The 20,961-nt window shown below is 40.3% G+C and overlaps 1 protein-coding gene across 3 annotated transcripts in view; it reads right to left on the bottom strand.

The window, feature by feature from the left end:
- Positions 1-1,317: 1,317 nt before the first annotated feature.
- Positions 1,318-20,961, bottom strand: part of tet3 (tet methylcytosine dioxygenase 3) — a 75,914-nt gene continuing 56,270 nt past the window's right edge. For all 3 annotated transcript variants that reach the window (XM_057831308.1, XM_057831309.1, XM_057831310.1), the window contains 7 exons: positions 20,503-20,596; positions 16,855-17,063; positions 16,005-16,155; positions 15,813-15,902; positions 6,918-7,055; positions 6,478-6,829; positions 1,318-5,526 (listed from right to left, as the gene is read on the bottom strand). In XM_057831308.1, the coding sequence (XP_057687291.1) occupies positions 3,761-5,526; positions 6,478-6,829; positions 6,918-7,055; positions 15,813-15,902; positions 16,005-16,155; positions 16,855-17,063; positions 20,503-20,596 (2,800 nt within the window). In that variant the 3' untranslated portion in view covers positions 1,318-3,760. The remainder of the gene's footprint in view (positions 5,527-6,477; positions 6,830-6,917; positions 7,056-15,812; positions 15,903-16,004; positions 16,156-16,854; positions 17,064-20,502; positions 20,597-20,961) is intronic.

Below are 20,961 nucleotides of genomic sequence, written 5' to 3'. Positions count from 1 at the left end.
GCCATAACAAGTGTATTTTTTCTTTTATTAATTCTAAGTCTGCTGTATTTAACATTGTTATTTGATCTATCATTTATTTTTTCATCCCAAAAAAATACTGGTTATCAAAATATAATGTAGCCTAGTTAGAACCTGCCATCCACATAACATGGACATCATATTTTGGCTTTGTGATGTCCACCTATGTCAGGGGTCTGCAACCCATGGCTCTGGGGCCGTATGTGGCTCTGTATAATATTGAATAAACAATTATGTGTGTCAAATTTTTTCTGGCGCTTGTGAGATTTAAATTTAAAAAATTCACTTCCTTTTAGTAGGCAGATCAGGACAGGCTCACTGTTTTGTAAGTCTGTTAACAGAACACTTACATACAGTGCCCTCCATAATTATTGGCACCCCTGAAAAAGATGTGTTTTTTAGCTTCTAATATATATACAGTACATTTTTTATTCAAATAATATGGGACCTTAATGGAAAAAAAGAGAAAAATCCAACCTTCAATACAAGTGCATTCATTCAGTGGGGAAAAAATCCCACATAAAGAAAAAATGATTTGACATCAAATAATGTGTGTCACAATTATTAGCACCCCTGGTGTTAATACTTTGTACAACCCCCTTTTGCCAACAAAATAAGGTCTGGGGACTGAGATGGCCATGGGAGGAGCTTGATTTTGTGTCTGGTGAACCATTTCTGTGTAGATTTGGCCATATGTTTAGGGTCATTGTCTTGCTGAAAGACCCAGTGACGACCCATCTTCAGCTTTAGGGCAGAGGGCAAGATTTTGATTTAAAATGTCCTGCTATTTCAAAGCATTCATGATGCCATGCACCCTAACAAGGTTCCCAGGGCCTTTGGAAGCGAAACAGCCCCACAGCATCACTGACCCACCCCCATACTTCACAGTGGGTATGAGGTGCTTTTCAGCATGCACATCTTTCGTGGCACGCCAGACCCACTTAGAGAGTTTGTTGCCAAAAAGCTCAATCTTGGTCTCATCTGACCAAAGCACACGGTCCCATTTTGTGTGTCACTGGGTCTTTCAGCAAGACAATGACCCTAAACATATGGCCAAATCTACACAGAAATGATTCACCAGACACAAAATCAAGCTCCTCCCATGGCCATCTCAGTCCCGACCTTGTTTTGTTGGCAAAAGGGGGTTGTACAAAGTATTAACACCAGGGGTGCTAATAATTGTGACACACATTATTTGATGTCAAATATTTTTTTGTTTATGTGGGATTTTTTCCCCCATTGAATAAATGCACTTGTATTGAAGGTTGGATTTTTCTCTTTTTTTCCATTAAGGTCCCATATTATTTGAATTAAAAAAAAAAATATTAGAAGCTAAAAAACACATCCTTTTCAGGGGTGTCAATAATTATGGAGGGCACTGTATGAATTCACCTACTATATAAAGTTATGGTTGCCCACCAGGAGGTGTACCCCCAAGTCGTTGCACCAGGAGCAAATACTTGTAGGTACACTTTCCAAATAGAAATCACGACCTTATTTAGTTCACTCGTTCAGCTCATTAATTCAACAACTATGTAAAGTCATGGTTACCACTCAGCTGTACCCACAAGTTTTTGCGCTATTCACAGGCACAAAGCCTACTCAAATGAATGAATACATATGTATACAGTATGTATATATAAAATTGTGCTGATGCAATCATTTAAAATGTCTACAGTATATGTATGTGGTGCTCCAGTGATTTCTTTTCCGTGGAAACTGGATCAAAATTACTCTTTGAGTGTTAAAGGTTGCCGACCCCTGACCTATGTGGATGCCAGGTCTGTATAGGGTAAAGTCTTTTTTAGTGACCAAAAATAATAATTTGCCCTATAAAGGGTTAAGTTTCATGACCCCAAGCACAGTTTATCAACCTGGAGTCAGCCTGCATGCAAAATGTTTTGCTCTTGTCTTACTTTCACCCAAAACCACTTTTAAATGCAAGATTGGTGGAGAAGAAATCAATATAAGCGATTCAAGAGACGCCATCCAAGTGTCTCACTCTTTGGCTCTTTTACACAAACACACATGCAAAGTGAGAGATTGTTTGACTGGTGGGATTAAGTAGCGAATCCCAGAAGCCATGCCGCGTTATCTTAAACTTGTTCCATCACTAATGTAAAACAATGTTTACGAGGTGCCTGCGGAAGGACCCGACAAACTCTGCTTGAAGATGACAGCACCATGCAGAAGAGAGGATGGGCCTTCACAGTAAATCAAGTGTAGAAGGAGAGCACCAGAGTGTATGAACGGATCGTCTAATGTACTCCTATCACGTATGTTCTAACCCAGGTTTTCAGCTTCAGTAGGATAATAAAAGCCTTGGCGGGTTAATGCAGCAGGTCAAGGCTATACAGTACAGGCTTCTGAATGGAACTTAAATGTACGAACTAGCTTGTATCTGCTGTCTGTACTTGCCACTTTGAAAAGGCAGTCAAGTCTGCCCTCTAGAGTTTAAACCTCAAACTGTTAACTCCTTAGTGAGGAAATAAACTCGAACCATGGGATCTGGTTGAAATCGCAAACAAGGTAAGCACAAAAAAAAGCACACTTGCTGTGGTGTAGTAGCTGAGTTAAAGTATTTTCTTTCAAATACCGCACGATCTTGATTTTCGCTAGAGCACCGAAGTACAGCATCAAGTGCCATGGAGAGAAGTGGAATGAAAATCCATCAGAGCTGAAAGTTGAGCACCAGTCAATAACTGCTGGGGTGTAGAACAGGAGGAGGAGCACATTATGGAATTGACAAGAGAAGCATATCCTTAAGTGTAAAAGAACTCTTATTTTGTACGCGTTACTATCTTGCTGAACTCATTGGCCTGCCGTTGACACCGATAGATGCGTATAAACTGTAACGAATAGCTGTGAAAGCTCATCATTCGCTTCTAGTGCCGTCAACGGCAGCGAATTAGTTAACTTGGCGACAACGATTGTTATAATTAGAAGGACAAGACTACTTTAATTCACTTTCTTAACCTGTCAGACATGTTTCCTGGGATGTTAGAGTAAATATAAGCACCAGTAGAGAAAGAAAACATTTTTTATGATTCCAAACTATTAAAATATTTTGTCAAGTATGTACCACAGGACGTAAAAATTAGTTAACAATGTGAACATATACCCAACCGAATGATTTTAGTGGCCAACTGCGCGATTGGGAAATGGAAAATGCCACTCCGGAACATTAAAATAATTTGAGTTACTCCGCTGACGTGTACTCGAGACCGATCTCTTGTCAGACAGATAATGGCTCCTCCTTTTATACAGCTGGAAGATTGACAAAGGAAATAATAAAAAAAAGGTTTTCCAAACATTGAAAAACAACCTCAAAAAAGTCCAAAATGCAATCACACATTAATAATAACATTGAAACCAACCGTGATAAAAAACAAACAATTCTTCATTATAATACCTGTAATAACAACATTAACAGTAACAATTGCAATCTTAGTAATATTGATAATAGCAATATTTAGAATCATTAAAATTCTATAAACAAGAAAAAGCAATGGATTTCCTCTCCAGGTAAGAGAGGAAGAGCACCACAGGCAGTGTGTCGAAAGCCCAAACACTGCCTGACATGAGGTAAAAAAAAACAACAATAAAAGTGTCCCCATTTTTGAATATGGGCTTCAGTGGGGAAGGATGGAGAGATGGCAGACTGTGTGACATGCGAGAGACATTCTTTCTGCCCATCACTCTATCTGGCTCACCTGGCTAGCAGTTGGTCAGTTGGCTGACGTCACACAAAGTGGCTATATGGCCCAGTGAGTTGCGTGAAGGCATAGGGAGACACATTAACCATTGAGGTGGTGTGGAAAGTGGGAGCTAACCGTGTCACAGGCCCCTCCCTCTTGTCTTTCGATTGTCCGGCACCTGACCTGGCTCCTGCCGCCATGGACCCCCATTTGCGTTTCTTACTAAGCGCCTTGATTTCCTCCTGGGAGAGACCCAGCAGAGCTGCTTCCTGCTGCATCTGGATCGCCCGTTCTGCCAGAATCTTCATTTTGGCCTCCCACAAAGCTAATCCGTGCATGGGCTGCTGCAGATTTTTGTGCTGATAGAAGACCAAGGAGATGCGAGACGGATGGGAGCGATCAGGCTTTTTCAGCGGCGTGGTAGCATGGAGTTCCCGACGAGCGCATTCGATTAGGATGGACCCGTGGGCCGGTGCTACGGCTACTCCCCCGATGTTGGGGTCCAGGAAATTGTGCTCACTGTCGGACCACACCTCGTCATCTTCGTCACGGCCCTTGGTGTTCTCGGTATCGCTATTAACTCGACCGGTGTCCCAGCGAGCTTGATCCGACTGTTGCAGGGCGTCGGGGAAGAGGCGTCCTTCAGGGGTGGGGGACGGCGTACTGCCTGCGACTGAGCCTCCGTAAGATTTCCAGGCTTTCTCTTGAACCCCAAGGGGAGTGGAACAGCGACTTTCACCGGTTTTGGACCACATCTTATCTGGGTAGGCGCCGGCAAGATTGCTGTGCTTCAAACCAGGGCTATATGCGCCATGCCCCATAGCCCAAGAGTTCGGCTCTGGACTTTGGGCAGGGCTGGCCCACTGCCTGGGAGTGGCAGACTGTGGTAAGTGTAACGGTGATTGAGAAGTGCCCGGGTGTGGAAGTGAGAATGGGTGAGTGATACCTGACTGAGTGCTTGTGCGTGGGGTGGATGGACGTGGAGATCCATGGTGTATATTTCCTAGGACACCTAAGTGGGGAGAGGAGGAGGGCGGTACTCGGGGGACAGGTGAGGCAGCAGTGGACGCCCTCAGGGTGTTAGAGCTGGGGAAGGATGTCCATGGTTGGGGGTACGGTGAGGTTTGCTGCTGGTGGAATGTTTGCTTTTCTGCATTAGAAAAGTCTTCAGGGTGTTGTTTTGGATTTTGATTATCCCAGTTTGTGGGAACAACATTTCCATTGAACCTATTTCCTGGCCAGGTAGAAGGTTGGGGGCTGGGACTTGGTGTGTTGGAGCCTGTTTGACTCGGGCCTGTCTCCTCACAGACTGGCATATCCATTGGCTCCTGTTTAATAACTGGAGTGCCTCTATTGGAGGACTCGGAGGAGACAGAAGAAGGACGTGACTGGTTATAGTTTGAAGACTGGGGAAGATTTTGGTTGTGTTGCTCTGGATGACCAGGATAGGCATGAGCTAGCCTAGCCTGAAGGCTCTGAATATCTGGCTTTTTGTCAACCTGCAAAGCCATTCTTCCTGCTTTGGACAAGGAGCCATTGCGACCCTCGTAGGTCCTCATCTTAGGTGTGAAAAGTGCATTGGAGGAGTGGTTGTAGAAGCCATGGTGCGATGCTGGCAGATTGTGGTTGTAGCCATTGACTGGGTCTCCTGCAGAGGGCTGGCCAGTTGTGGGGAGGCCTCCCCTTGCATAGTAGGCAGGATGTGGGTACATGGTCTTGATTGCATCTGCTGCTTGCAAAGAGTATCCATCCATTGATCCATTGAAAGGCTCCTTTTTAATGTTGGGCTTTACCTCTTGTTTTATAATTGCTGGATATATGAAAAAAAAAAAAAAAAAAAAGTTAGAAAGAGAACTTATTCGAGCCTACACACTCACACACACAAACAGTTAAAAAAACAAAAAACAAAAACAAACAGTAACATACTGGGAGCTATAGTTGCCAGAATTGTATCGTTTAAAAAACATCGGGAAAAGCGTAAACCTTATACTGCCACAGTAACAACAAACATTTTAAAATGAAATGTTTGTAGCCACTAGGGCTGCAGCAAGCGATTTTTTTAGTAGTAGATTGATCGATGAGCTAGTTAGTTCGAATTATTGAGTAATCGGATAAGGAACATAAACAATTAAAGTACCTGAGCTGAGCCTCAAACGGTATAAATAAATAAATATATGAAGATCTATGTACAACAAAAGAACAATAGGCTAACTTACATAGCAAAAGTCCGCTAGCTTAAATGCTATAAAACGCTTTTTTTTTTTTTTTTAACAATGCTCTTAACAAATGGTTCAGACACATATTCCCACCAAAAATGGCTAAATATACCTATCAACTAAATTGTGATCGCATTAAAAAAACTGAAGCAAAGTTTTTGTTTGAGCCAATGTTGGTCTTAACAGGGAGCCGCTGGATTCAGCCATGTGAAATGAGGCAGACTAGAGGCAGTGTATCCACCCAACTCAATAAAGCTAAATGCAAACACTTTCAAAAAGAAGCCATTACAACGCCATTTAATTAAACGAATATCGAAGCAGCAAAATTTAATTTGAATCTTTTTTTTTTCTATTCGAATACTCGAGTTAATCAATGAATCGTTGCAGCACTACTACACTACCACTTTTATGTGTATTTTATGGTTTTCCAATTTTTAAAATGATGATATTTTGGCAAACACAACTGCCTGTATTTTACAATTGAGCCAACATTTGTTTTTTTCCAGTATAGCATTAAAAACAAAAACTAAAGACCAAAGACTAACCTTTATTGCCAGGGTGCTGAGGGGACTCACTGAATACTTCAGCTTTGACCACTGTCTTCTCTGGTGTTCCTGTCACCTGCTGCTGGAGTTTACTCTTCTTCTTCTCTGATGCAGCTTTCTTGGCATCCAGACGGCGCTGTCGACACGATTTGGCTGGTTCGGGCAACTTGCGTACTTCTCGGCGGAAAGCCTGAAGCACCTGAATGGCTCCCGTCTTCATTTTTAGGCGCTGGCCCTCCTCGCTGCCAAATTCATCAGTGGTGGAAAGTTTGTAAAGAGGCAACACATGGAGTTGTTCATCTGAAGGCAGCTCTCCCACCATGCGGTTGTCCTCCTTGGTCAAAGTGCACACCTAAAAACCGAGTCATAAAGATGCAGAGTTGAAAAATTTCACTATAACACTGGTTTATAGTTCAATACTAGAGCATCCGGGATCATACCACTGTGCAACCATTGTGAAGGTTGTGCTGATCTTTATGAGCGTGGGCACAGAAGTCCAGGCAAGCGGTTACTCCTGCGAATGGTCTACCCGCTTTCAAACCCAACCTGCATTCTGAAGCTTTACTCTCTGACTGACACTGATAAAAAGAGCAGAAATGACATGATAATTGCAAGACAAATGTTTCAGACAATGCATTTTAAAGTGGTGTACAACTACACTGCACTTTGCGTTTTGTGTCACAAAATTTAAAAAACTGGGGTCAACACAAACCATTAACATCTCACATTGTACAGGGAGTCCTCAAGTTACGACGTCCTCAACATACGACATTTCGACTTTACGACGCCTGTGCCTTGTTCACCATTTAGTGCCTAGCAGAGTGCATTGTGCTTGTCTGTGTTTGTGCTCTGGCAATATCTTACACATATAGCCTTTTTTGCCCTACTTTTTCGCATAATGGCCCCAAAGAAGACAGCTAGATGTTCTAGTGATGTTGGTAAGCCAAAACAAAAGCAATGACCATGGAAACAAAGCTTAACATCATAAAAAGATCGGAGAAAGGAGAGACATCAACGAACATTGGTAAAGATGTGCTGCGTTCAGATCAACGGTAAACTGTTGCGCGAAAACACGTTGCTAGCGTTATGCTTGTTGCCAAAAGCAGATTTGTGTTCACAATTAGGGGTGTGCCGTCTTAGGCACCCCACAATTCGATTCGATTACGATTCAGGGTGCTATGATCCGATCATTGAACGATGATCGCTGTATTGACTAGAGATTTCCCGATCTGATATTTGGATCGGATCGGATGCCGATATGGGCAAAAAAATGCGCATCGGTATCGGATCGGCCAACACGGAAAAATTCCGATCCAGACATCCGATCCAGTTTTTTTTTTTTAAGTCCGGTCCGGGTTTTCCAGCGCACTGATTTACATAATCCATTCCAGTTTTTGCTTCGGTTTCCCTAAAATCCGGTCCGCATTATAAGGCACACCTTCAACACCTTCAATTTACCAAGAGACTTTATCGGTAAAAATGTCAGCTGTGTGGGATCATTTCACCTTAAAAGACGACAGAGACGAAGAGGCAGAGTGCAACATATGCCACAATAAAGTCAAGCATGGTGGTAAAGCTGTAAGAAGTTTTAATACAAGCAACCTAATCAAGCATTTAGCAAAATACCACCACAAACAATATAAGAAGTATGTTAAGAAAACCGAACACAAAAAGAAAGGTCCTAGGCAACTAACACTGGCAGAAACCTTTGCTATGCGTGACAAACTGGCACTCGACAGTCCCAAAGTCCAGGGAATAACAAGAGTCATTGCCGAAGAATTCATTCTGAATGATGAGCCATTATCTCTCGTGAGTAAACACGCACCATCCAACGCTTAGAACCACGTACAACATGCCCAGCTGTCATTACATCCTTGAGCGATTCGGCCATGGAAGATTCGAGAACGATTCACAAACATCCAAATTCCGATTATTGAAATATGTCAAGTAAAGCGGAACTAATACACAGCGCGGTCTTCGGGACGCAATGAGAAACGGACTGCACGGCGTCCCGAGAGTAAACATCATGCTTGTCGTTTTACTGTAAATAATAGATATCATATGTATATAGAACTAGATGCAAAATGACAGACTCGACGGCGTTAGCAACATTGAAGTATTGAAAACTAGTTGCGTTAGTAAACAGCCGCCATCTTAAAGCAGGAGACTTCCCTAGTAGGCTGTTGTGAACCTTCCAAGCGAACCTAATTAACTTTTCATCTAAAATACTCCTAAATCGGCTTGAATCTATCTTCAAAACAGTTTTGAAACTTTCACATGTCGAAGGTAGACAGAAGGGAAATTATGGAATAACGGGAGCAATTTTAACAACTTTAACAGTTGATTCGCAAAATTAAATGAATTTAATGTGGTTTAAAGCTGCTGATACAGAATGGGGACTTGAGTATTTTATTTACTGTTTTAAAATGTTACCTTGATACTGAAATAGTCGTTTATTTAAACCTGAGAGGGTTTTTATACAATTATTGTAACTAATGCACGAAACATTAAAAGCATCTAATAGCTTGGGGGGTTTGTGGGATTTTCGACCGAGGTTGTTTGTCTGTTTTGCTTTTTTAAGACAGTTTACAATATTATTTGCACGTTTTACTGACTGACTATGCCATTTCTGTTTGTTATTTATAATATTTTGTGTTTGTCACTGAATAAACAGGTCAGTTTCTTGTTACCAACCATTGTGTGTTATTCAAACTCGCCTAATTCCGCTGGCAAGTTGTTATCAAGAGTACTAAAACCTTTTTCAACATGAGTCTGACAACTAAGTAAGGAGGCTAAATAACTTTAAACTTTAACACATGCTCAGATAGGCCGGTATCGGTATCGGCCAGTATCGGTATCGGATCAGAAGTGCAAAACAATATCGGGATTGGATCGGAAGTACAAAAACCTGGATCGGGACATCCCTAGTATTGACGATAATCGCGATTATCACGATTATCGCTGCATCGTACATTACTACTTAATACAATAGCCAAACAAATTTATGTCCGTTATTTATTTAAAATATCCTAATGATTCAACAGTAACGATGGAAACATGCACATACAACAAAAGCTGCCCTTAAGCTGCTTTTTTATTTTTTTTAGTTTTTACAAGAAAGTGCAAAAACATTCACCATATTAAAGGGAGTACTTATTTCTCTTAACAATACAATAAAATGTACACAGGTGGAATGAATTCCACATTTTCTGGAAACAAAGTGTCTTTAGAAATAAGACTTCTTTTAACCAATATACTTTGTTTTCACAGAATTCTGTACTATTTCGCATGTTTAAAGTGTTACCGCTGTACTTAATCGTGGTTTTACACGTTCTGCACGTTAGCGAATTAGCTAATTAGCTTAGCGCTAGGCGCTAACTATTATCATGTCAAAAACAACAACAATAAAGACTAAATAGTACAAGAGGGTTCGTGTACTCACCTCTTTTAGATGCACATGGGTCTAAGCAACACACTCAGGACATTGTTCAATTGAAATGCCTTAAAACTACTGCTGGACATCTAAATGACAATGAGCAACGAACTTTTTCTGTTCCCCTCTTGCTCCAAAAAATAACTTGCGCACAAGTGGTCGCGCTTCTGTTCCTGTCTGTCTAATACACAAATTTATTTTCCAGTCTTTTAAAAACGGAGTAAATCTCTCTCAGTAACTGGCAGCATCTATCAAAACGTGCGTGCGCCCGGCGGCAGACGTGTCTTGAATTTTGTTCTGCTATGAGCGGCTGCCATAAAGTTATGAGGGAAAAACATCGTTTTTGAACCTTTATGAATCGTAATCGAATCGTCACGTGTCAAATCGCGATGCACTCCTCTAGTTCACATACACCTTACATTGCTAACAGTCTTTGTCTGTGAAACCGAACAACTTCCGCTTCACGTCACGTAAAAATAGGTAATGTAACGAACAGGGTTGGCATTGAGCATCGATTGGACCCGGTTCTAACACTCCGGTTCTGCCGGAATCGTTCGAATTTTAAAATTTCGATTCCATGTTTCGATGTCCTGACCGCCGAGTGGAAAAAAATTGCTGCCGAAAACCACGAAGAAGAAGCCACAAGAAGCGCGTGTTGGTGGTGCATTGCAACTTGATTACAACCATGGTCACAGTGAGGCGACGCTCAAAAGTTTGGCTTAACTTCAGGGAAAAAAAAAGACTAGTCAGCTCAGTGCAACATTTCAAGTGCTATGTGCATAGCTAGCTGAATGCTACGTATTTGACACGCTGCACCCTCAGAACCCAAAGGGTAAAACAATACATTACGTGTGTTTTCTGCTGTCCTAGCGACCCGACCCCGGATTAAGCAGTAGATGATGGATGGATGGAATAGTGTGAGAATACAGTAAATCGTATTATTACGTCGGGCTATGGTCGATATCACATGTAAATAGAACTAAATGCTAAATGACAGACTTGGCAGTGTTAGAACATATAAAGAGAAGTAGATGTGAAATGACAGACTCGCTGGCGTTAGTAAACAGCAGCCATCTTAAAGCAGCAGACGCCTCCGTTAAAATCAACATTATGAAAAGGATTTTTGTTTTGGAATCTTTTGTGTTGCTTGTTTATTTTTAAACTATAGATTTTTAGACCCAGCCTTTTTTTTTTTTTTTTGACCCTGCCTCTCAGAAGAATCGGAATCGAGAATCGTTCAGAAACATGGAACCGGAATCGTTCAATTTCAATTGATGCCCAAACCTAGTAACTAGTGATGCACGATAATGCATTTTTCAACCGATACCGATAACCGATAATTTCATCCTCATTCCAACCGATAACCGATAATGTCAAGCCGATAATTCTATTAAAAGATTTATGTAAAATTTTAAAGTATACACAAAAGAAAATATTACTGTGCAAAAATATAATTTATTGCTCTTTTTTTCAACACAATGTATGAACAAGTCGTCAATTCAAACATCTAAATAATGACAGATTGTCTGACATTGTGTAATGGTAAACCTTTGGCAACAATTACTTACAGAGTAAATACCTAAGTTGCACAAAAATGCGTTTAAAAGTAAGCCATTCCTAACATATATAACATTAATCCGCTGCAAAACACACCTCCTTAAAACTAGTCAGTTTTAAGTGTAAATCTATTGGCAATAAGTGAAATTATCTGCCATCGCTTCAAGTGTATTTCTCTCAGATTTCTTGGAAGAAAAATAGCTAGCTGAAAATAATCTTAACAGCCTTGTTTTAAGCAATACATTATTATAATTAATCCTAAAAAAATAAATAAATAAATAAATAAGTTAAATAATTTGAAAAGTGATTGCTAATGTTATATGCTTTGTTGCACACTGTGAAAATGATTACCTCAAAAGAGCGAGATGTCATGTACCCATTCTGCAGCGCTTTGTTTACATTTGCGGCTTTCACGACATTTGCGTTACAGCAGCTAAACTGCTACACGGCAGTACTATTTGGACGGAGTTGGCGCTCGCATCCGTGTGCGTGTTGTTTTGTGCCTGAGTTTTATTAAGCCGAAAATAAAGGCAGCGTTACAAAGTCATCTGACCGCTCGTCATTTCACATTCTGAATGCATTATTGACTGGCTCACTTCGTTTTCTCCATGTTTAAATTATCTTATAACCACTGTGCCGTCATGATAAGCTTGCTTACCGGACATCACTTTTTCATGAAGAATGGTGGTCGTATAAACTGCATTATTTCTTTTATCCAGGGCTTTGGTTCTCGTGTCATTAAGGTAAAAAAAAAAACTGTGTCTCGTCTCGGCGGCAGCTACATTCGTACCGGATAATCCGGTCGGTTCGCCGCGGTGTATTCGAGTCCTGGGTCTGCTCGCACGCCGTGGGGGAACGCTCGAGAAACCGGGGTGTTCGCCGGAGATCCAGAGGCCGGGGAGGCGGCGGCGGCCTGCCGGACTGGCCAAAGCGGCGGGCTCCGTCGGAATTTACCACCCGCCTTGGGCTGCATTCCCAAACAGCCCGACTCTGTATCGTCACAAGCCCTGTAGTTTAGCTTAGTGTTCACAATAGCTTTAGCATTCCTGCTAGCAGCAGCCTCGTATATGTTCCAAAATTCTTTGTGATGCAGTTTTAAATGGCTGCTGGGTTAGTGGTTTTGAATGAGGACGCGTTCTTTCTGCCTCGTGGAACTTGTACGGTACATGTTTCGCAGATGGCGAGAGCGTCGTTTTTTTAGTAACAGCCGCCATAATATTCAACTACTTCTTGTCTTGTAACTCCGCCTCCTCAACCCCTCCTCCCTCAGGGGCTTCAGAGAGGGGAGGGGTTGAGGAGGCGGCGTGCTGAATTCTTCGGTTGAGCACATTTGGAGGCAAAATCAAGTATATAATTATCGGATTGCATTATCGGTTGAATTTTTTTATTATCTGGATTATCTGTGTGACGTCATAATTGCCATTATCGGCCGATAATTATCGGTGACCGATATTATCGTGTATCTTTACTAGTAACGAATCGGGCTGCATGTATGCTTCAGGTTACAGTGTTTACGTGTGCAGTGTTGTGTTGTCTTCGCTAGTCCCAAAATGCACCGCGTGTCTGACTGGAGTGAGAGACGGAGGGGCGGACGAGTTGGCGGGAGCGCGGAGGCTGTGTTGTTTTCGTTTTGTTGTCATGGCTACGTCCTACAGTTGTTGTGTTCTGTTCTTTCGGTTGCCAATAAACCATTGAAAACCCTAACTACTTTAGTGTTGTCCATGTAGACGCTAAAGGAGAGTAACGACTTGAATCTCATAATATTACAACTTTTTCTCATAAAACAGTGATCCCTCGGTACGCTTCAAACATCGCTCCCTCAGTCCATTGCGGATTAAAAAAAAAAACAAAACAAAAAAAAAAACAAGTATTTTATATAGATGTCCCGATCCGATCACATAGGGTCTCTAACTTTCCCACTTTGCTTCTTTTCTTGCTCAGCAGCCCTTAGTCCATCGCAGATTTTTTTTTTGGGTTAAAAATAAGAAAAATACAGATGAGCTGTCCCGAGACGATCTGACTCTCCCACCCTCTCCCTGCTCTTTGCTGTCAGGTTGTCAGGCAGTGAGTGCACTGGAGTTGCTTATTAAGGTAAACAATGATTGACAGATGTTTAATGTTTGAAGTGCGGTTCTCTGGCAACATCAAAGCGCTGCATATGCCAATCATCGGTGAACTTGTTAAACAGTTACTGCGGCAACTCACTGTGTGTAAGTGAGTAGCTGGGAGGAGTGAGTGTTGGGGCTGATCAGGCTGACCGCTGCTTTCTTCACTCAATGAAGCATTTAATAAAGCCAAGCATTTTTCAGCTTTATTCTTGTTTAAAATTAATCCCGTGGGAGGGTAATATGTTTAAAACTTATTAAAATTATTGCATTTGAAGTACTTAAGACCATCTATTAAAATATACATATACATAAAAGTTTTTTTTTTTTTTTAATCTATACTTTGGAAAAATATGTGAAAAAACATGTCTTATTTATATATATATATATATTAGGGCTGTCAAAATTATCGCGTTAACGGGCGTTAATCAATTTTTTAAATTAATCACGTTAAAATATTTGACGCAATTAACGCATGCACTGAATGAGCCGCTCTCGCATTGCCTCAAACAGATTTCAATGACGCAGTTTATGGACATTAAGAGTGCAGAGAATGCCACCGGCCGCTTGGGGGCAGCGCAGCGCCGTTCCATACTAATGTTATTCCTTCTAATAGTGGGAGAATTAGTAGTTGTGAGACGTTTATGTTGTTGCTTTGTGCTCCACACATATTTCGGTAAGTTTGCTTTCTTTTAGTGGCAATTATGTGTCTCTTGTTGTATTTTGTGTGAGATATGCACATATATAGAGATATATATCTGTTATAAAGGCGAGTGGACACAGGCGTTCTTTGGGCTGCGCCGTTTATTGGCATAAGCTTCTGCAACTCCTTCACAACAAACAGAAGTATCATTTAGTGAAAGCACAACAAAAATAATATGCTATCTCTCAAAAAAAAATAATGTTCACAAAAAGAAAAGCACTTCAGTCTGTAGTAATGAGGCCCTATTCTCACACAGCTAAACAACAATGCAAAGTTAACTGGCATTACATAGAGTTTGGTCACTCAATTCTTATTATTGTTGTTTTTATTCTTCTTATTATTATATTAACTCTACTTTTGATTGAAAATTGTACAAATTTTATTGAAACGAAAATATGAAGAGGTGTTTTAACATAAAATTACTATAACTTGTAACTATAACATTTGTCTTTTATGAACTACAAGTCTTACTATCCGTGGATCGCTTAAACAGAAAGAATGTTAATAATGCCATTTGTGGATTTATTGTTATAATAAACAAATACAGCACTTATGTACAGTATGTTGTATGTATATATCAGTCGTTGTGTCTTATCTTTCCATTCCAACAATAATTTACAGAAAAATATGGCATACTTTAGAGATGGTTTGAATTGCGATTAATTATGATTAATTACGATTAATTAATTTTTAAGCTGTAATTAACTCGATTAAAAATTTCAATCGTTTGACACGAAAGAAAATAAGAAAGAAATACACTACATATATATATATATATATATATATATATATATATATATATATATATATATATATATATATATATGTAGTGTATTTCTTTCATATGCTAAATCTGAATAAATACATTGAACACACAAAAAAAATACTTTTTTTTTTTTTTTTTGGGGTGGAGGGGGTGCTACTTTGCGGTTTTTCACTTATCGTGGCGGGTTCTGGTCCCAATTAATTGTGAAAAACTCAGGATAACTTTACTTAAGAACTATAATTTGGGAAAAAAAGGGAAAAAAACATGTCTTATATGTATCTCTTTCCTATGCTAAATCTGAATAAATACATTGAACACACAAAAAAGCATTTTTAATAATTATTAATCCGCCTCTACTTCATGGATTTTGATTATTGCGGGGGGTGGGGGCCCCATTAACCGTGAAAAACGAGGGATCACTGTATTACTTAAATCTTCTAATATTACATCAAAAGTAGTTTTGTGTTTGATGAAAGTAGGTGCATACAGCTCTCACAGCCTCCCTTCTTTCTTCTTCATCCACCTCTCAGAAATAATGGTACAGTACAGTACAGTACAATACAGTGCATCACAGCATCTTATTTTTTTAATTTTTATTGTATTTATTTATTTTTAAAAATATTTTAAAGTATTTTGACGGAAATTTCAACTTTAACGGAGAAATCAGACTCACGCAGAAATTACGTTGCCTGCGTGGGAACGGAACTCGTTCATAACTTTAGGACTCCCTCTACGTGAGTTCCACATGCCCATATTTGTCAGTGAACCAACCTGGTTACTGTAGGCCTGAGGGGCCAGCCTCTTGTACAGTGGAGCCACCTCAGTGGCCAGATTCTGAAATTGATCCCTGAGTTTTCCCTCCTGGTGAGAAAAGAAGCAATGACATTGAATTAAACATTCAAAACATAGTTACATAAATATTGAAACAATTGAAAGTAAGTCATAAGATGCTGACGTTATTACCTCTTCAGGGCGCTCTCCTTGTAGCCGGAATTTACGCGGTGTTTTGCTTCGGGCATATTTACAACCATTAAAATACATGCTCCAAGAACAGCCAAAGGAAAAGGAAGCACCACAAGTGTCAGGGTCCTTGCCTTGACATGCACATGTACGACTGCAGGGGGAGACCGTGAGAACATATTAAGAATTAAAATGGACAGCATAGTTCCATCATATCAATAACAGGAAGATAGTATGACACAAAAGATAGAAAGAAGAAAGTTCCTGAATATCACTATAGGTTTGAGTACCGTATTTTTCGAAACATAAGTCGCACTTGAGTATAAGTCGCACCAGCCCAAAAATGCGCAATGAAGAGGAAAAAAAAAACATATAAGTCGCACCGGAGTAGAAGTCGCATTTTGGGGGGAAATTTACTTGATAAAATCTAACACATAGAACAGATATGTCATCTTGAAAGACAATTTAAAATAAAAATACAATAGAGAACAACATGCTGGGTAAGTGTACAGTATGATAAAGTTACATGATGCATGAACAACGAAATGGGAACGTGGCTGGTATTTTCATGTAACATAGCTATTAAGAGTTATTCAGATAACTATAGCATAAAGAACATGCTAACGAGTTTACCAAACGATCAGTGTCCAAAACACCAAAATAACATGTGAAATGATATAATAATGCGTTAATAATTTCACACATAAGTCGCTCCTGAGTATAAGTCGCACCCCAGTCAAATTATAAAAAAAGAACTGCGACTTATATCCGAAAAATACGGTATGTATAAATTATATTTCAAATAAACGCATAAAAAAATAGAACACTTCAAATACTGCCCCCAGCTACTTACTCATCATTGAGGCCACAACGCCTACTGGTGGGGTTGCCAAATTTGGTGAGGGTGTCGCTGATTTCGCGGTATAGTGTATCAGCCATAGATCTTGGGACCCCTTCCCATGCCATGATGAGGATGATGATGACCGCGTTGTCACAATGGTGGCCTGCCCGATGACGCACCAGACACAACAGCTTTTCTTTCTCACTCCCCCGTCGAATCACCTGATAGCATTGATAATGTTTAGATTTGGGTTTTTACAGACAAACATTTGAAGCTATACTAATGATACATGGGTGATCTTATGAGCAGTGACTTCCAAAGTTGAAAAATAAATCATTCAGAAATGCAAGGGATGTCAAAGCTTGCATTTAGATCTGTTCAGTTTGTGCTAAACTTTTGTACTGTGTTCTTAAATGCACTTTGATACCAAGAGTGTTTTTAAACCTGTCACTGTTAAAATTTAATGAACTATATTGAACTTCATTGACTATATAAAACTGCAATAACAGGGAAAAATTGGGTATCAAACTTGAGTTTGAACGGAGGATCGCGGCCCTTGTTAAAGTGTTTAAAACCTCTCCTTCCATTACTGTGTTAAAAATGTAGAAGCACCCAAGTCCTCCTGAAATCAACTACTTACACAAACACAAACGAAATCTGCAATATTAATGCCAGGATACATCACTTGAATCTGGTCGCAAACCTGACAGGCTCCCTGCATGACTGGAATAGGAAAGCTAAAGGAATCGTGTGATTCAGTCTCTCAGAGATGGCAACATTTCAAAATCATAAATACGAATACGAATAAGTTAGGTATTTTCTTACGTAGACTAGCCAGCCACCCAACAGGAAATCCTAGCAGCCATTCAATCTGTATATAGATTTGATTGATTTGATTTTGATTTGTTGGTCCCTGAGGGGAAATTCTTTTTCACTTTCTGTACATTACAAAAAAGGCAACATTTAAAAATGATTTTAAAATAAGGGGACTTTTCTGTGCTCTGATGGATTTGGGCCACCATTTAATAAAGATACTGCTCTGTATAGCTTAGGCTAGGTTCATACCGCAGGTCTTAATGCACAAACCCAATTTTTTCGTGTATTCCCGACTCAAGTGAGGCATTACCCTTGACGTTCTGAACGTGACAAGTCGCATAGAAGTGGACCATTTGAAATCTGATCTGGGTCACAATTTTCCAGAATGTGGCTGCTGTCTGAACTGTCAAATCTCCCAAATCGGAATTCATGCAGCAATTACGTCAGTAAAGATAGGAGGCACGGAGGATGGCAACGATGGAGCTGTACATTAGTGTTAGCGCCTAGCCTGAACTCGACTTTTTGGGAAGAGACAGGGCTTGAGAATAGCCATTAAAAAAAAATAAAAGGGGGGGGGGAGCCTGAGAATGCTCGGTTTTTCGGTGTGCTAAATTAGCAGTACTGTATTTCAATATTGCTTACATGACCAAGAGTCAGGGTAAACTGACCGTAGTGTGTACGTGCATGCACGACGCACACGTATATGATCCATGTGTTGTATCAATCTGTTTAAACTTTGAATATAAAACTAAACTGGGATTATTTATGTCTTTCATTTGTGTCCTCTTTTTGGAAATCAAAGTATGACCACCATAGGATGATGCAGCACCAGCATGTATAGTCATTTGTTTTGATGCTTGTAAACCAGCAATCATCACCGTATTCCAGAGTCAGTTATGGTGTGCTGCGAGGGTCGGTCCTCGGGCCCATTTGTTTACGCTGTATATGCTACCTTTAGGCAATATCATCAGAAAACATAGCATTAATTTTCATTGTTACGCTGATGATACACAATTGTACTTATCAATTAAACCTGATCAGATCAGCCAAGTGGATAAATTAAGTAACTGCGTCCGAGATGTAAATACCTGGATGAGCACTAATTATGTTTTACTTAACCCTGAAAAGACAGAAGTCCTTATATTAGGCCCTAAAAGTGTGAGAGATTCTCTAACTTCCCAGATAGTCACTCTGGACAATGTGAGTGTAGCCTCCAGCACCACAGTTATAACCTAGGAGTTCTATTTGACCCAGACCTATCATTTAAAGCTACAAACCTGCAGAAACAGCATTTTTTCACCTGCGCAACGTAGCCAAAATTAGAAATATTCTGTCTAAAAGCGACGCAGAAAAATTAATTCACGCGTTCGTTACATCTAGATTGGATTACTGTAACTCCTTACTCGCAGCTTGTCCTAAACGTTCACTAAAAGGTCTCCAGCTAGTCCAGAACGCAGCAGCAAGTCTTTTAACAGGAACTAATAGAAGAGAGCACATCACCCCTGTGCTCCAAGCCCTTCACTGGCTTCCAGTCGAGTTAGGAATTAAATTTAAAATCCTCGTTTTTACATTTAAGACCATTAATGGTTTGGGGCCAGCTTATCTCACAGATGCTCTGTTTCCATACCACTCCAACAGAACACTTCATTCTCAGAATGCAGGTCTACTGGTAGCTACCAGGGTCTCTAAAAGTACAGTAGGAGCTAGAGCCTTTAGTTACCAAGCTCCTGTCTTATGGAATCAGCTTCCAGCTAATATTAAAGAGGCTGACACAGTCTGTACATTTAAGATTAGACTAAAAACGTTCCTATTTGACAAAGCTTATGATCAGGCTAGTTGAAAACAGACTAGACTCACAGTTCAGTCTAAGCTGCCCTAGGAGCTATAATGCTGGGGGAAGTACAGCCACTGAGTCCTATCCCCTGTTTTTCACTCTAATTACCAATTTTTCTTACTTTATTTCTCTTTTTTAATTCTAATATCTAGTTGAGTAGTCTTTTCATCACTAGTCACCCGGTGTCCCCTTTTCACCCCTCCCAGCCGCAGCCGCCTGACTATCCTGACTCCTGGCTGGATGGACGTCCTCGTTGCCCCCTCGTCTCATCTGGCTGGATGGACCTCCTCATTTTCCCTTACTCCACTGCATCTCTACAAACTGAAACTCCTTCTGCTACTACCCATCATCAGTCCTGGAGCATCTTTAGCCTCTCCGTCCTGGGAGTGGATCTCTCCTGATTGTGGTTCTCCACAAGGTTTCTCTTTTTTCACGTTTCTTTCTTTTTTTTTTTTTTTTTTTTTAGTTTTTCCTTGCCGCCATTGAGGGTCTAAGGATGGGGGATGCCCAGGACAAGGACTCATCTCATTCATCTACTGTATCTGACTGTGCATCAAAATGACTCTGTAAAGCCCTCTGAGACAAACCTGCTGTGATATAGGGCGATACAAATAAAATTGAACTGAATTGAATGCTTCTGCGCATGAGGGTTAGTTTGCTCAGCGCATGTCGGACTGCGATTTAGTGGGCATGCGTTATACTTGAACGCGCTCAATGAACACAGGCAGTCTGAACTGGCACGCCCCCAAAAAAAACATATGACAAAAAAATCAGAATTGTGCATGAAGACCTGCAGTATGAACCCAACCTAAGATGGTGGTGAGGCCCTGATCCAAGGTTTTTTTGGCATCACTTGAAAGTATGACACCCCCCCCCCCCCCCCCATGATAATTATACATTTTACAGACCAGTAAACCTAGGTTGCGAAACATTCCTTTCCAGATTAATAAAGTAAGAAAAAGCAGTTAAGAAACACACCATCACAATGCATTGAAAACTTGTAAACCTACCCATTTGGCAATTGGGCATCCTCTTGAGCTTTTTCCCTCTCTGCCGGTGTACACCACTTTCTCTACTCTAATGGCCTCTCCTTTTTCCCCATACCTGTGGATGAGAAGAAAAACACATATAAGATTTTTAAAAATTACTAACGCTCTTCTTGACTCTCAGTTGACTTATTAGGTTAAACACAAATGATAGTGTGTAAAGGAGGTGCGTGCCAAATAGAATAAGATCCAGAACCGATGTCACAGTAGAATTCTGACCAAAACTCTTGAAGTTTCAGTTTAAACTACAGGGTCTCCATAAATTCTCTTTACCATTTCAAAAATGTATTAAAAATGCAATTGATTATATATTTTATTCAGATTCGTTCTATTGTATTCAGCGTTTATAGAAGGGTTTTTTTAAACCTCTTTTAATACACTTCTACATCGGCACCATTGATTGCACAAAGCACATCAAGACGG

The sequence above is a fragment of the Corythoichthys intestinalis genome, chromosome 3 (assembly GCF_030265065.1).
Source record: "Corythoichthys intestinalis isolate RoL2023-P3 chromosome 3, ASM3026506v1, whole genome shotgun sequence".
NCBI classification, from domain to species: domain Eukaryota; kingdom Metazoa; phylum Chordata; class Actinopteri; order Syngnathiformes; family Syngnathidae; genus Corythoichthys; species Corythoichthys intestinalis.
The sequence above is the reverse complement of the archived record's forward strand: the minus strand, read 5'-3'. Positions and strand labels throughout refer to the sequence as shown.